At 41.5% G+C, this 16237-nt stretch overlaps 1 protein-coding gene across 1 annotated transcript; it reads left to right on the top strand.

The window, feature by feature from the left end:
• Positions 1-258: 258 nt before the first annotated feature.
• On the top strand, positions 259-16008 carry LOC145402151 (uncharacterized). Its single transcript, XM_080274272.1, has 6 exons — positions 259-328; positions 5301-5526; positions 7165-7302; positions 9529-9633; positions 13608-13850; positions 15764-16008. Exons 2-6 carry the CDS (start codon positions 5345-5347, stop codon positions 15774-15776), a joined length of 681 nt encoding a protein of 226 aa, XP_080130398.1. The 5' UTR covers positions 259-328; positions 5301-5344; the 3' UTR covers positions 15777-16008.
• Positions 16009-16237: the final 229 nt, after the last annotated feature.

Here is a 16237-nt window from a genome sequence, read left to right as displayed (position 1 = left end):
AATTCTGACACTGTAATATTAACAAAAGAAAATAACTGTTGCATGCAATAATCGAATATTTTAAAAATATTGTAACGTCTCCATTGAGGAGTCATTAAGGTGGGCGTGGAAAATGATAAGATAGACCATTATTTTTAAGAATATATAAATCAGTTGATAAGCAGCCATCTTCTTATTAATTGTGTGCAAAGAATAATAATTTTCCTATTTAAGAAATTGCCATCTTTATCTTGCATATTGGGTCCTTTACAACAACTAGCCGAGGTGCGTGGTCAGAGGGGATCGGTGTACATTCTTCCTAATTACCAAGTTTTTTAAGTATTTCCAGGTAGTTATCATCCCGTTTATAATCGTACTAATTATCTGTCATGCATGGTGTCAGTAGAACATGTATATTGCCAGAAATAATGGAGTTTATAGTAGAAATCTAGGTTTGTGCTTATGGCTGATGTCTTCGGTACGTCTGCTTTCACCATGGAATTTCTACGACAAATATTTTAGTCCATAATGGCTAAGTACCTGGTGATTTGATAGCTGTAGTTGGCCTTAAGTACCCTAGTTATTTCAGGGTGTTAATTTACCACAGCCGGGGTTTAAATTGGTTAAAATAATATAAGTTCCCAGGTCATGCTTGCAAGGAGATACGGTGGAATGCGGTGTCGGAAATAACGCAACTGATAATTTATTCTTGTAATTTTGTATACAGTAGGTCTTTTTTCGTTATTTCTTCAAGAATATTAATGTAAAAAATCCACACTATACTTTCATGTGGCATTTATGAGCTTGTTATTATTAGTATTTGTAGTTTTTTTTTTTAAGTGGAAACCTCACATGCATAGAATTTACAGTCATATGTGGAGAGGATGGAGAGTGAGAGACATGAAAAGAGTGTATGTGAGTGAGTTGGAGGGGGGGAGAAGGATGGGGAGGCCAAGGATGAGATGGAGGGATGGGGTGAAGAGGTATATGAGAGAGGGGGATGTGAGCTGGGAGCAGGGCAATGAAATGGCGAGGGACAGGGCGATGTGGAGTTGATTTGTTTGTGGCCACCCCATATGGGATTGAGGCGTCCGGCAATAGATAGATTTTTTCGTTAATGTTTATCAGAAGTCACAACTGGAAGTAGTTTGAAGTGATTTCCATCAATATCTCCCCATTTGCTGACTTCTTTTATAATACCACTACTGCAGATTAACTCCTTTGCCCCGTTTGAGGTCGTTAATCCACCCTCAGGCTAATTAGTAACTCCAGGGGGTATTTGTGATGAAACAGTCTTAAGAGTGTTAGGAAATGAGATATAAACAGAAGACAGTAAAATTATCGTTTCAACCCCTAACAGAATTACGAGTTTTTGATCCATTTTTTCAGTACTCTAGACAATTCTAAGACACTTTTTTTCTATGTAATTTTATCACAAATTATCCTATTTTTTGCATCTTTCCTGTCACTTCTTATTGCTTTTCTTTCCTTTACAGGTGGCTTTACATTGAGTGACAAGCCAAATGGTTTCCTGTAAGCCAGGAAACCATTTACAACGCTGGGTGGTAACCATATAACCAAACCATACGTGCTCCCTATGTGTCAACAAGTGGGTTGGTGGAGGGTTAGTGCCCCTCCCCGTAAAACAAATAACTCAAAGTGAAACGGCCACCCCTTATGGGATTATGGCGTCTGGCAATAGATAGATTTTTATTTTACTCCTGAAGATAACCTAACCTAACCTGCAGGAGTAAAATAAAAATAATTTGCAACAAAAATGTCATAGAAGAAAAGTGTCTTAGAATTGTTTAAAATACCGAAAAAAATGGATCAAAAACTCGTAATTCTGTTAGGGGTTGAAACGATAATACAACGCAGAAAACTTCAAAATACTGTACCTGAATTGCAGTTGTGGCCTTTAAATATTAAACATTTTTTCCCACTGAACTATGATGTTGCCATGATTGTGATGGATTTGAAAAGTTGTATAAATGCGTGATTTTGAAGATTAGTTTTGCAGCCTCACCCGCATTGTTGGACTTTCAGTGTAACTAATTATTCGTCCCTGCTAATCTAACCAAATATATTTCAACCTAACCCACCCTAATTTGACCCACTCTAACCCAGTTCAACCTAACTCAGTTCAGCCAAACCTAATTCAACCTAACCCAGCTTAACCTAACCTAATTCAACCTAACCCAGCTTAACCTAACCCAATTCATCCTAACCCAGCTTAACCTAATCCTACCAGAACAGTGTGGGGATGATTGAGTTTCGGGTCCTAATCAAGCTACTATCCTTTTATGTAATTTTCATCACTTGTTAAAGGAAGCTCTTCTGCAGTCACCCTTTTTTTTTTTTCTTTTTTAATATAAAAAATGTATATTTGGTATTCCAGAAGTTCAGTTATGTTCATGCTAATATATTCATTTTTGTATTTGTTTGGATGATTTTTGTTGATACTGAAAGGTCATTAATTGATTTTTAAAAATTTTGGGAACTGGTCTTGTATTTTTGCAGTTTCAGACGGTCACTCTTCTTGGTTGTTAGGTTAGGGTAGGTTACGAGGGTAGAACTGGTGTGGTTAGTTAGGAAAATCCATCAGAATAGCCTCAACCTTCTTAACTGCTAATTTATTTACTTATTTATTATTATTATAATTATTATTATTGATGTATACATATGGTCAGACAAGGTAGCTATATTTGTGTATGTGTGTGGTTTCTTCAGTTACAACTTTTTTTTATTTCTGTTTTCTCTGGAAATTTGTAATACCAGATGCTTTAGGGTACATGAGGTGAAATTAGGTTCAGTCTGGTTTGGTTAGGTCAGTGCCAGCTGGTGTGAACTGAACTGACAAAAAGGCAACCTGTAATGACGTGTAAGCCTGTGGTTGTGTTGATAATTGTTCATACTTCTGTACAAACATGCATACATAATGAGCTACAGTATGTATATGAGGCGTCTAGCGGCAGAGTGACGTATGCGCCAAAAATGGCCGATGGTGAGTTATTCCCGCCAATATGTAGATGGAGCCTTCTAGATCCTCCCTGTATAAAGCTACATACAAAAAGGACCCTTATGGCTGGCTGGCAGATGGGCAAACATTGCATGTTTTAGGCCTTGAAAACTCATAGAGGAAGTCTGCTCCCACATGGCAGAAGGACGTATGGGCCCCGAGTGGCTAGCCATTGGGAGGCCGCTTCTCAGTACTAGCCCCTAGCCTCAGCCAGTCCCCCACCAGTGTCCCCCTAAACCTCGCACGTGGTTGATGGGCTGCATTGTCCACTGCCCATTTTGAGTGCCTTTAATTAAAAATTTACAAAATAAAAATTAATCAAAAATCAAGAAATTGCATTATTAATATAAAACTTTCACAGTTTATTAATTTTTGTTTATTTTTATTTGGATCAATAATTATAACCCATGTTAATATTTTGTGTATGACCCCCAATGGGGGTGTGTGCATTTGTGTGTTTGGTTTTGGTTTTTGTTCGTTATTTTTTCTAAACAGTGGATTCATTAAATTGCATTTTTCGAGAGCATTACATTGATATAAAGCAACATTAGTTTTTTCTTTATACCTTTTATTTACACAGTCTTCAAATTTAAGCTTTAATTACTCGAAAATAATCCCCTGGTGCATACATCATTCTGCCGCTAGACGCCTCATATGCTACATTACATAACCTTTTCTCTTTATCCTGTTATTGTGCCATTATGTGGTCCGATTTGTACAACACTCCAGGGTGAAGGCGGACCAGGGATATGTACCTTAGTTTAATTACAGCTCATACACTTCATGAACCTTATTGAGAATAATTCAGATGGCATTTATCACACGGACCACTTGATTTGATCTTATAAGATAATACTGTACACACAATGACATGAAAGGAGCGGACCCTAGATTGCTATACAGTATTGTTAAGCTACTTCACTTCGTTCTTTTTTTACACAGCTTTCTTTGTTTTCATAATACTTTGAAGGTTGTAAACTCACACTCACACTTACGCAAGTTCATGAATGCGCACACATGCAAGCACACAGAAACACATGCATAGTCACACACACAGGTGCACAGGTAAAACACACACACACACACACACACACACACACACACACACACACACACACAAGGCCCTCCACATTCGCGGACTCAACTGTCACGGGCTTCGAATATTCGTGGATTGTGCCTCTGTGGAGCCAAGACTGAATTTAACAGGTATGATTGCAAGAAGTTGGGGTATATACTGTATGTAGCTGATGACCTGCCTGCACATGAGTCAGCTATTTGTGATATTTTATGCTGCTCTCAGGTCCCAGATGTGGTTTATTAGGTACGGTATGTGCACACTTGCTCACAGGGAGTGATTTGTGGCTGTAGAGGCATTTACGGGAGGGTGCACCAAACATTCACGGAAATTCCACTTTCGTAGGGGTCTGTGTCCCCTAACCCTGTGAATGTGGAGGGCCTGGTGTATAGTTATCTTTGTTATGTGTTTTGGAGTAACTAATGGGGGGGGAGAGTAGTGATATATGGGAAAAATTAAGCTCAATATATACCCCCTGGATTTTGTTTATTATTAGCTGGCTGGCCAATTGTGACTGCCAGACAATAAATCTGACAAACATTATCACTGAAATATTAATGTGAATAATACTCAGTAGGCTTGGGTCTCCTTTTTTTTTTTTTTTTTTTTTTTTTTTTTTAAACGTTTATTATCCATGTATTTGCTTCTGTGCATCGGCCTTGGTCGCCCAATGCTGGCTCTCAAAGCTACTCGATCTCTGACAGCCACCCCATAATATTTCTTGTGATGAGATATAATAATATTTTTTGTGACTGGAAAAAATAATAATTCATGTGATCAGATGCAGTCATATTTCTTGTGACGACTGGACACAGTAATTGTAGCAGGTATTATCAGTGAGTCATTATATTATTATGAATGATTGTCAGTAGCTTTGGGTATTTTTATTTTTCCTTCAGAGATTCACAACTTATCATTTTGCTTGTGATCAGATATGGTAATTGTAACAAGTATTATCAGTGAAATATTAATATGAATGATAGTCAGTAGTTTGAGGTCTTATTTTATTATTCTCACCTTCCAGACATCTACAGCTTATATTTGCCGTGATCGTGTCAGTGAAATATTAATATGAATGATTGTCATTAGTTTGAGGTCTTATTTATTTTATTTATTCTTTCCTTCCAGACATCTACAACTTATATTTGCTGTGATCGTGTCAGTGAAATATTAACATGAATCTTAGTCAGTAGTTTGAGGCCTTATTTTATTATTCTTTCCTTCCAGACATCTACAGCTTATATTTGCCGTGATCGTGGAGGTGCATCAAGATGAGCTACGGCCGCGGACCGCCTGACATCAAGGGCATGACGTCCCTGAAGGTGGACAACCTGACGTACCGCACCACGCCCGAGGACCTGCGCCGCTCATTTGAGAAGTACGGGGAGGTGGGTGACATCTACATCCCCAGGGACAGGTTCTCCAGGGAGAGTCGCGGATTTGCCTTCGTCAGGTGAGTGGACGGCCTTGATTTTGCACACCACTTTCATGGGGTGGGGGGAAGCAGACTGTTGTATTGTTTCTTTAGTGGTGAAGTTGTATTCTTGTATTGTTCCTTTGATGGTGAAGTTGTATTCTTTGCTGGTGAACTTGTATTTTCCACACCACTTTCAGGAGGGAGGGGAGAAGTAGACTGTTCTATTGTTTCTTTGATAGTGAAGTTGCATTTTTTTTCTGCAGATATCTAGCAAGCATGTAAGTCATGACAAACCTCATAAACTGCAGTACAGATATTGAAACCTAACTTCCCTGTCATGCCCTTCCTCATTGTGTCTGCATGCCATCCTTACCCTTGGCCTTAGCTATCTATCTATCTATTGCCAGACGCCTTAATCCCATACAGGTGGCCACAAACAAATCGCCTCCATGTCGCCCTGTCCCCTGCCATTTAACTGCCCTGCTCCCAGCTCACACCCCCCTCTCTCATATACCTCTTCACTCCATCCCTTCATCTCAACCTTGGCCTCCCCCTCCCTCTCTCCCCGTCCACCTCACTCACATACACACTCCTCATCAGTCTCGCTCTCCATCCTCTCCACGTGGCCAGACTACTGTATAATGAATGGCACCATTCTGAGTCAATAGAAAGATTGTGGGTCAGATTCTTAATTTCAGCAGACTCTTTATTGCCTCTGAATTAGTGGAATTGTTCTTATTGTTGATGAAGCTTGATGATTGGTGCGATGTGTCTGCTGAAATCTCACCTTATCTTTTCATATCATCTCTAAATTAGTGGTATGGCAGAGTCTTTTTGCATAGGCACATATATGTTTATTTTTTCACATCATCAACGTCATCATCATCTAATACAGTAGTGCACCAACTTTCGCTACAGCAGGATTCGCGGAATCCACTTTCGCGGCATGCACCAAATATTCCCTAACTTCCACTTTCGCATGAAAAAAATCGATTTTCGCGCACAAATTTTGGGTTTGGGACAATATTTTGAACTTTGAATTTCCTGCACCGCCCGCCCGCAACCCACCACCATCTTGAATGACGTCATGTCAACACTGTGTCCACCCATTCCCGCCATTGTGTACGAGCGTGCTAGCTCCATTGTGTTGGATTCTCAAGGTTCAATGGCCTCTACTATACCTGGTAGTGTGGGGAAAGGGCCTGGTGGTGTGGGGGGAGGGCCGGGAGGCAGTGGTGGTGATAAAAAGTGGCCGGGACATTCAAAGTCGGGAGGAAACGCCTCGGATACTTACCCCCAACATCCATTAAACACCTCAACCTGGTCTCTGTGGTATGTTTCTCCTCATATAATGTGTACTGTACAGTTTTTATTGTTTGTATCTCACAATGCAATGTACAATAGTGATTTGATGTACTGTATTGCAAGTGAAAATGAAAATCTGATATTACTTTAGGATAACCGGGAACCAATTAGCCTTTTTGCCATAAAGACAATGCCCCAATTTTTGCCAATTCCACTTTCGCGCATTATTTTTGGACCCAATTAGGCGCGAAAATTGGTGCCCCACTGTACTGTGTTGCCCCATGTTGTTATTTTTCATATATTTTGTTTCAGACCTTCTCAGCTGTTGCTTGTCCTAAACACTGACTCAAAGGGCACCAATTTCCTCAGGTACTATGACCGGCGCGATGCAGAGGATGCCATGGAGGCGATGGACGGGCGACGTGTGGATGGGCGGGAGCTGAGGGTGCAGATGGCTCGCTACGGCCGCCCCGAGACACCACCACACAGGCGCAGACGCAGATACTCGTAAGTTAATGTGCCTTTTGAGTAAATTGTTCGTATTGTATCGTTCGTATTGTTTATAAAGGCTCCAACATGCGTGGGTCAACCATGGTCATCAGTGTAGGGGAGGCATAGTGTGGTTGGGTAGGTGAAGATGGAGGAGTGGGGGTATGCACCATGTGAGTTCCGAGGGAGTGGGGGGTTTGGCCAGCACTCGGCGACAATTGGATACGTAGGCCTGTATTCTCATTGGTTAAGGAAGCTCCCTAATGCCTTTTCTTAAGTGATTTGCTGTGTTATACAAATCCTTTCCTGACACCTTTTCCTGAACGATTTGTTTTGCATCTTACACCTTACTGTCCAGGCTTGGGCTCAAGTACAGGTGGCAGTTCCTGAGTACAAGTACTAAAGGAAAGTTTAAGTACAAGTACAGAAGATTTGCATAGTACTTAAGTCCAAATCCAAGTACTTAACAGCATACTGAAGTACATTTCAACAGGTTATTTCTTATAATTATTTTTAAATGACATTTATTTCAAATTCAGTTGCTGATATCTAATGAAGAAGCACATGATGGTAATAAATACTTAGTTGAAAGTGGTGGTAGCGTGTTTTCCTGGGGGAATGTCATATCAAATCTTGGAACTGGGACTGTCTCTGAGCTTGGATGGCTAAATGTAGAATAATTTAACACATCATCATTAAATTTCCGCCAAAAGAGACTAACACAAACAAAACAAGAGCATTGCTAAAACTACAGTATACATCGAACATTTCAGGAGGCAAGAATCAACTCAGGTTTGTAGCAGCCTTTTAAAAACAACAAAAAGAGATACAGTATGTAAGTGCTAGGTTTTCAAAATTCAGGCTTCATTTTTTGGGAAATAAAACAGAGAGCAGTGTATTCTTCTCCGTTTTATTTTTGTTGAGAAACTTTTTCAATATTTCAGTAGTGTATGATGGTATTTTGCCACAGATTCTCACATCAACGGAGAAAAATCATGGTAATTCCCGATGTCACTAACCATGGAAAACCTGCCACTCTTCACCAGATTATTTAATTTTTGACATCAAAGTTGGTCTACTAAACTCCGTTCATTTTATGTGCCCTCTGTGTCACTAAAAGGGAGAAATTATAACAACATTATTTTAGTCACTGCTACAAGGAAGAGAGGCTGTATTATAGTCAAAGAAAATAAAGAAATGGTGGGCTGAGTCTACCATCTTGGTTTGGGGACGGTTGTTATTCTTTCCTTCTTTAAATATCGATAAGCTTTATTTTATATCCATTTCATGTATTTGTCAATCAAAACAAAATAAACAGTGTTATGAGAAACATGTAACAATTCTCCATTAGGAAATATTAGCACAACACGTCTAAAGATCGTACGTTACGATTATAAACAATAACAAACTCACGTGTGTCTGCTGCCCCACTGGACCTACTGTAAAAAGATCATGAAAAACTGTTGCAGAGAAAAATGGACAGTGCCTAAACTGAAGTATTTCCTGAAGTCTAGAGGAATGCCACGTTCAGGGTACACCACTGGTGTGCTGTGTTGACTTTTTGTACGGTATTTTGGAGCCCTCGGCATCGTCGGATTTCGGCCGGCGGTCTCGTCTCTGCACGATTTCGGCTTTATGCATTGTACAATTTTCATTTGAAAAACTTTGTAGATTTTCTTCAGCATTTTGGAAATGAAACACTGTTCTTTTAGAAAGCTAAATTATATGGGTTTCAAACAAAATGTGCAGCTAGAGACTTGTAAATATGTGATGAATGCTGTCACACCTGGTGTGCTTTCACGACGGCTATAGTAACGTTTTCCTGCATTTACCGCATTAAAGCATAACTCGGAAATTAGTATAACTTCTAAAGAATAATATCATGAAGAACTTACCTACGGTATATCATTAAATATCACGGGAAAGATTTTTAAAGATATGCGATGTCTGTGGTCTCTGCATGAGTAGCCCGACTTCCATATTGAACTAGCTGGCGATCAATGGCAACGCTTTAGTTAGTGACGGTGGGAATTGAAGACGAGCTTAGGGCAGAGAAGCTGTTGTCAGTGAAAGACATCTGGTGGCAGACGATTTCCAGAAGCCCCCCATTGTGTGTGTGTGTGTGTGTGTGTGTGTGTGTGTGTGTGTGTGTGTGTGTGTTATTTTGTAGTGCCCAAAGTGGAATCAGAGTAAAAGAATATCCAGAAAAAAAAAAATTAATGTAGACATATGTACCATTTCCAGAAGGTCACGGTCGCGTTCACGCTCCCGTTCTAGGTCGAGGAGGAGGGGCCGCCGATCCAGGTCGCGCTCCAGGTCCAGGTCGAGGAGGAGGCACTCTCGCTCCAGGTAGGTCGGCCTTGAATGTGAGGCTGAGATTAGCAGCGGAAGGGGGACCTCTGCACACCCTCGTATATTTCTGTTTTAACCCAAAGATTAGTCTGGAGAGGAGCATGTGGAGTGACAGGGAGGGACAGGTTGACAAATGAAGAAGTGAAGGAACGTTGTGGGGTGGATGTGGATGTGGTTGAGAAAATTAAGAGAAATACACTGAGGTGGTTTGGACATGTGGAGAAAATGGAGAATGAAAGACTGACTAAGAGCGTTTATGTAGGTGAAGTGGAGGGAGGGAGATGGAGGGGAAGACCGAGGATAAGATGGAGGGATGGAGTTGAGAGGTATATGAGGGAGGGGGGAGTGAGTTGGGGGGAGGGCAGTCAAATGGTTGGTGACAGCGACGTGGAGGTGTTTTGTCTGTGGCCACCCTTTGCGGGATTAGGGCATTGGGCTATAGATAGACAACACTCTTACAGTTCTCAATTTTAATAATAAGATTAGTTAGTAATTTCTAGCTAGGAGTGTGTTGTGGTTCGTGATGGAAGAGAGCTGCCAACACCACGTTTTTCAGTTTTGACTGTAAGATGTGTTTTAAATTTCTAGTTAGGAGTGTATTGGGGTTTGCAGTGGAAGAAAGAGCTGCCCACACCCTTAGAGTTCTTAACCCTTTCACTTTTTTTTTTTTTTCTACAGATGGGGGTTTTGAGGTACAGTATATAAAGATGATTGTTTTGATAAAATATTCCATACAAAAGAACAGAGTATAATTTCCTGAGTATGATGAGGTGAAAGAGAGAGAGATTGTCCAGGTGCTTGAGGGTGGGAAAGTGGATGTATGTGGAATAACTGAAACAAAATGGAGAGGAGAAAGTGTGAGAGAATGGGAGTATGGATGGGGTATATGTGCAGGAGTAGGTGAGAATGAGAGGGCAAAGGAGGGAGTATGTATAGTTGTGAGTAAAAGATGGAAGAAGAGCATAAGACAGTATGGATCAGTTGAGTTCAGGATTGTGTTGGTAAAGTTGAAAGTTGGAATACAAATGTGGGTGATTGTCTGTGTGTATGCACCAATGCAAGATCGTGCTAGAAGAGTGAGAGAAGAGTTCTGGACAAATGTAGAAGTGTGCATGGAAAAGTTTGGAAGGAATGAGAGAGTGTTTTTGATCGGTGATATGAATGGTAAAGTTGGGAATGTGAAGGTGGATGGAATAGTTGGTGAGTGGGGTGTGCCTGCTGAGATAGATGAGAATGGGAGTGCATTAGTGGACATTTGTGCTGGGAGGGGGTTGGTGGTAGCCAATACCCTCTTCAGGCATAAAATGATCCACAGGTATACATGGCGAGTGATGAGAAGGGTGGGTGGTGAACTGAATGAAAGGAAGGGAATGATTGATTATGTGTGTGTGGATGAAAGGATGTGAAGATGTGTAATGGATGCAAGAGTTTATAGAGGTTGGGGGAGTGGACTTTCTGACCACTACTTGGTGGTGGCCAGAATTAGGATTCAAGTAAGATGGAGGAGAGGAAGGAGAGTGGAAAAGTTACAAGAGGATGAGAAAAAGGCAGAGTATAAAAGAGAAGTGGAGGAACTATTGGGCAAATATGAATTGGAGCAGATGGGAGACGTGGAAGGTGTGTGTGTAGGATATGTACAGAAGAAATATGTGCAGCATGTGATGTGGTGTGTGGAAGGAAGAGAAGACGGAGGGGGGTGCAAGGAACAGCTTGGTGGACTGAAGAGGTGAGACAGGCTGTGGCACAAAAGAAGAAAGCATACAATGAATGGATGAGAAATAGGGGCGTGGAAGAAGTTGAGAGGCGGAAGAGAGAGTTATATGTGGAAAGAAAGAGAGAGGTGAAAAGATTAGTAAGAGAGAGTAAGAAGAGAGTGGATGAGGAATTTGGAAGGAATTTGAGTGTAAAGTGGAGGAACTGTAAGAAAATGTTCTGGAAAGAGGTGAAGTAAGACAGGGTGGAAGTGAAGTTAGCAGGGGAGTGAAAGATAAAAATGGTAGATTACTAGTGGAGAAGGGAGAAAAAGTGAGCAGATGGAGAGAACACTTTAAGGAATTGTTGAACATAGAGGATGGAAGTAATGCGAGTATAAGTGGCTGGGGAATGGCTGGGAGAAGGAGGGAGGTGAGAAGACAGGAAGAAATCAGCAGGATAGAAGTTGTGGAAGCAATGAAGAAAGTTAAATCGGGGAAAGCCCCAGGAATTGTTGGAGTGTGTGGTGAAATGCTGAAGCATGGGGGAGAGATAGTAGCAGAATGGATGTGGAAGATGTGCAGATTGGCCTGGGAGGAAGGTAGAGTCCTGGAGGATTGGAAGTCAGGTATAATTATTCCCTTGTACAAAGGAAAAGGGGAAAAAGAAGTGTGTGGTAATCATAGGGGCATTTGTCTTCTTCGTGTAATAGGAAAAGTGTATGGTAGGATACTTATTGACAGAGTTAGAGATAGAACAGAGAAATTAGTTGGAGAAGAACAGGGAGGCTTTAGAAAGGGAAGAGGTTGTGTAGATCAGATATTCATTCTTAGATCTTTAGTGGAAAAGTTTCTAGAGAAGGGAAAGAAGTTGTATGCGGCTTTCATGGCTTTGGAGAAAGCATGTGACAGGGTGGATAGACAAGGATTGTGGAATGTGTTAAGAATATATGGAGTAGAGGGGAAGGTGTTGAATGCTGTGAAGAGTATGTACGATGGTGCGAAGGCTGCAGTGCGTGTGGATGGTGAACTAAGTGAATTTTTCTCTTTGAAAGTTGGGTTGAAACACGGATGTGTCATGTCTCCATGGTTGTTCAATCTGTACATGGATGGGGTAATAAAAGAGGTACAAGGTATGATAGTGGATGTTGGAGTGGCCCTGGTGAGAGAGGATAGTGTTTGGAAACTCCCTGTACTGTTGTTTGCAGATGATACTGTGTTGTTGAGTGAAGACGAAAGGGAGCTGCAAGGCTTGGTGGATGAGTTTGAGAGAGTGTGTAAGTAACGGAATCTAAAGGTGAATGTAGGGAAGAGTAAAATGATGGTCTTTGAGAGAGGTGAAGTCAGTGAATGTACAGCGAGGTTGGATGGTGAGGAATTGGAAAATGTGAGTACGTTTAAGTACTTGGGTAGTGTGATGAGTAAGGATGGAGGTTTGGAGGGTGAAGTGCTTGAAAGGGTACAGCAGGGAAGAAAGGTTGCTGGTTCTTTGAAAGCAGTGATAAGAAACAGGGAAGTGAGCATGGAAATGAAAAAGTTACTACATGACAGTGTTGTGATACCAACTCGAACATATGGAAGTGAAGCTTGGACGTTGTTGGAAGGACACAAGTCAAGAGTGAGAGCAGTGGAAATGAGTTATTTAAGAGGAGCCTGTGGAGTCACATGGAGAGACAGGCTGACAAATGAGGATATAAAGGAGTGTTGTGGTGTGGATGTGGATGTGATAGGAAGCGTTATGAGGAACACACTGAGGTGGTTTGGCCATGTGGAGAGGATGGAGGGTGAAAGACTGACGAAGAGAGTGTATGTGAGTGAGGTGGAGGGGGGAAGAGGGAGGGGGAGGCCGAGGATGAGATGGAGGGATGGGGTGGAGAGGTATATGAGAGAGGGGGGTGTGAGTTGGGAGCAGGGCAGTGAAATGGCGGGGGACAGGATGACTTGGAGGCGATTTGTTTGTGGCCATCCCAAACGGGATTGAGGCGTCTGGCAATAGATAGATAGATAGATAGAAAAACATAATGTTTTTAAAAAATGATAATAATTACCTGTGTTGAGCTGTCAGAACCTGCAAGGTTGAGCTCCTCCACTGCCAGATGTATACTGTTTGGTATAATGATAAACTCAAAGCTGGTTTTTTTTTTTTTTTTTTTTTTTTTTTTTTTTTTTTTTTTTAAGCACTTTCATTTTCATTCAGATTCATCCAACATAATCTGAGTCATCAGACATTGCTTCCATCAGGTCCCATTTAAGCCACTTACATCAGTCTTCCATGGCCAGGTCTCGCTCTAGGTCTCGCTCCCGCTCCCGCTCAAGGTCCCGCTCCGGCAGCAAGAGCCGGTCCCGCACCCCAGACGAGAGGGGGTCCCGGTCCCCCCCTCGGCCCGAGAATGGCACGGAGGAGGGAGAGGGGGGCACGTTCCAGGGGGAGATGATGGAGGAGGACAGGGAAGGCGGCTACCACCACAAGTCACGCTCCAGGTCACCCTCGAAGTCCAGGTCCAGGTCACGCTCCAGGTCAAGGTAAGACTCCAAGAAGTGGACGGAACACAGTGAAGGGATTTTGCCCATGTGGAGAATGTGTTTAGGAAGACTGGGAAGGGGAAAATTGCCACAAAGCACAAACTGCCCTCCAAGTGGAAACCATGTGTATAGAGTGCTATATATGTATTATCTTGAATGCCAAAACTACTGGAAAGAATACGAAATTGCCAGAGAATGCTTCACAGCCTTCCCAGAATATAATGTAAGGCCACTGTTTTCTACTGTTAGGCATACTGGTCTCGTGCCATGGTTGTGACTCAGCATATGAACAAATTGTGGGAATCCCCTGATGGAGTGAACCAGTACCATAGATGTGGAATGACAGTTTTTGTGTGGGCATACAAACCACAAAAAGAAGTGGGGAAACTGTCATAACCTCTCAAGAAGGGAGTGTGTGGTTTAAAATTCATCTGTGTGTCATTGGGTAAAATTTGTGTAGCATTTCACATATTTTGCTTCACACTTTCCTGTACTGGCTAATGTTTTTAAAGCTGAGAGAGGCTTGGTATGTTTCTCTGCCCATTGGTGATTTTCTCTGATGCAGTACTTCTGCCAGGAAAGTACTGTAATGGACATAGGCTGAGTATGAAGTAGGTGTGGAATAATAGGCCTGTTATTGTCCCTGGGTAAATTGTCATTGCAAACATAAGTACTCAGTTACTTGCAGCAGTTGGTGTGTATAGGTTGTTTTCTCATTCATGTAAAGCCAGTTGTCCTCACATTACATGCAGTGTACTGTTTGTAGTTGCTGGTTTGCTGAACTGGCCCAAAATAGTCTTAGGTTCCATGTGCTAATACTAATAAACTTTGAAGACATGTATTAATGTAGTGACCATGCAGATGCTGTAAATCCAGCACTTAGAGAGGTGAAGGAGTGTGCAAGACAGGCAGAGCAGAGGCTGTACATCAACATGCTGGCCTCACAGAGCTGACAAAGGTGTACCTGCCCAGATTTTATTGTACGTGTGATGCTGACAGGGAGTAACTTGTGGTGTTTGTGTAAGATTTGCGAGAGCTGGATGTATCTTAGCACTGGAAGTATTATTTTGGTACAGAGTTGATCCGTGCAGTAGAGACTAGGTTGATTGATATAGTGTATGACAGTTTGAGAAGGTTGATTGATATAGTGTAGGACAATTTGAGAAGAATGTTTTGTGATAGGGCAAAAAGGATTAGCTAGTGATAATGGAGAGACTAGGAGGCAGTTTTGCTAGGTACGGCAAACTCAGGACAAGATGTATATGACTGGGTATTGGTAGATCATTAATCCCTTCAGTCCAATGACATACTTCATCTTTTCTTGGTATATCCACTTGAGTTTACTGAGCTTTGGGTAGATTTGTTTGAACTGTTGTGGTAAGATCATAGTAGTCTGGTAGGAGAAAGAATTAAGTGATAAAAACATGTCTCTTTGCTGAAGGGAAAATATTATATGTACTAAAATCGTGATCATCATCTAGTCCCCATTTCCCATCCTTGGCGAGTGTGAATATAAACTTTAATTATTATCATTATTATTACTATATTATTATTATTATTATTATTAGATGATATATATGTATGTATGATTATTATTGTTATTATCTCTGGGCTCCTATGCTCCTCATGGGGCAACACTGGATTAGATGATAAAAAAAAAAAATTACTATTATTATTTTTTTATTTTTATTATCCATCCATCCATCATCCAATCCTACATTGCCCCATGAGGAGCATAGGAACCCGGGGCTAGGCAGTTGGTCCTGACATTTAAGATAAGAGTGATTATTTTTGATACTAAGAGTCAGCATGTAGTGTTTCTCTAACAGCAGTAGGATTCAGTAACTTGGCAGGTAAAGTAGGGCTAAACCATCTGCATCTTGCCAGTAGTTGATTCTGATTCCCTCTTGCAGGTCAATGGAGTGAGGTGGCAGATGCGGATGAAAGTTTCGCACTGGGGAGAAGGTTGGAGTGCGGTGATGGGCGTTTGGGTTGCGTCTCTCCCCACAGCCCTACACATTGTATCCTGTCCAGGTTTTGCAGTGACTGGACAGGTACATACATTGTCATTTTGTATATCTTAAGTGTCATTTACCTGGATCCTATCGTGTACAACCAGCTCCGCCTTGAATGGTCCTCCGATCTTGCCCAGTTCTACAAGTCCCCAATCCTTTTACGGCATGCCCCACACTCTTTAACATCCCAACCTTGCATTGTCCTCTCTGGTTTGCCGATTATCCTTTTTCAAGCCCCAGTCCGCGTCCTAAGCTGTATGGCCATTGTCTTTTTCCCAAGCTCAAATAACCTTCCACCTGGGCATCATTAGCCACCCTGTTTATGTCATGTACCTGTATCTTCTTTTTCAAGCCTCTGAAATTTTGTGTTAA

Source organism: Coenobita brevimanus, chromosome 57, assembly GCF_032717465.1.
Source record: "Coenobita brevimanus isolate Jiangsu-jjx chromosome 57, ASM3271746v2, whole genome shotgun sequence".
Taxonomy (NCBI): Eukaryota; Metazoa; Arthropoda; class Malacostraca; order Decapoda; family Coenobitidae; genus Coenobita; species Coenobita brevimanus.
This window is presented reverse-complemented; position numbering and strand designations above follow the sequence as displayed.

Coding starts and splice junctions, on each gene's coding strand:
- LOC145402151 (XM_080274272.1), top strand. CDS start 5,345: ATGAGCTACGGCCGCGGACCGCCTGACATCAAGGGCATGACGTCCCTG. Junction 5,527..7,164: donor CGCGGATTTGCCTTCGTCAG/GTGAGTGGACGG, acceptor CAATTTCCTCAG/GTACTATGACCGGCGCGATG. Junction 7,303..9,528: donor AGGCGCAGACGCAGATACTC/GTAAGTTAATGT, acceptor TACCATTTCCAG/AAGGTCACGGTCGCGTTCAC.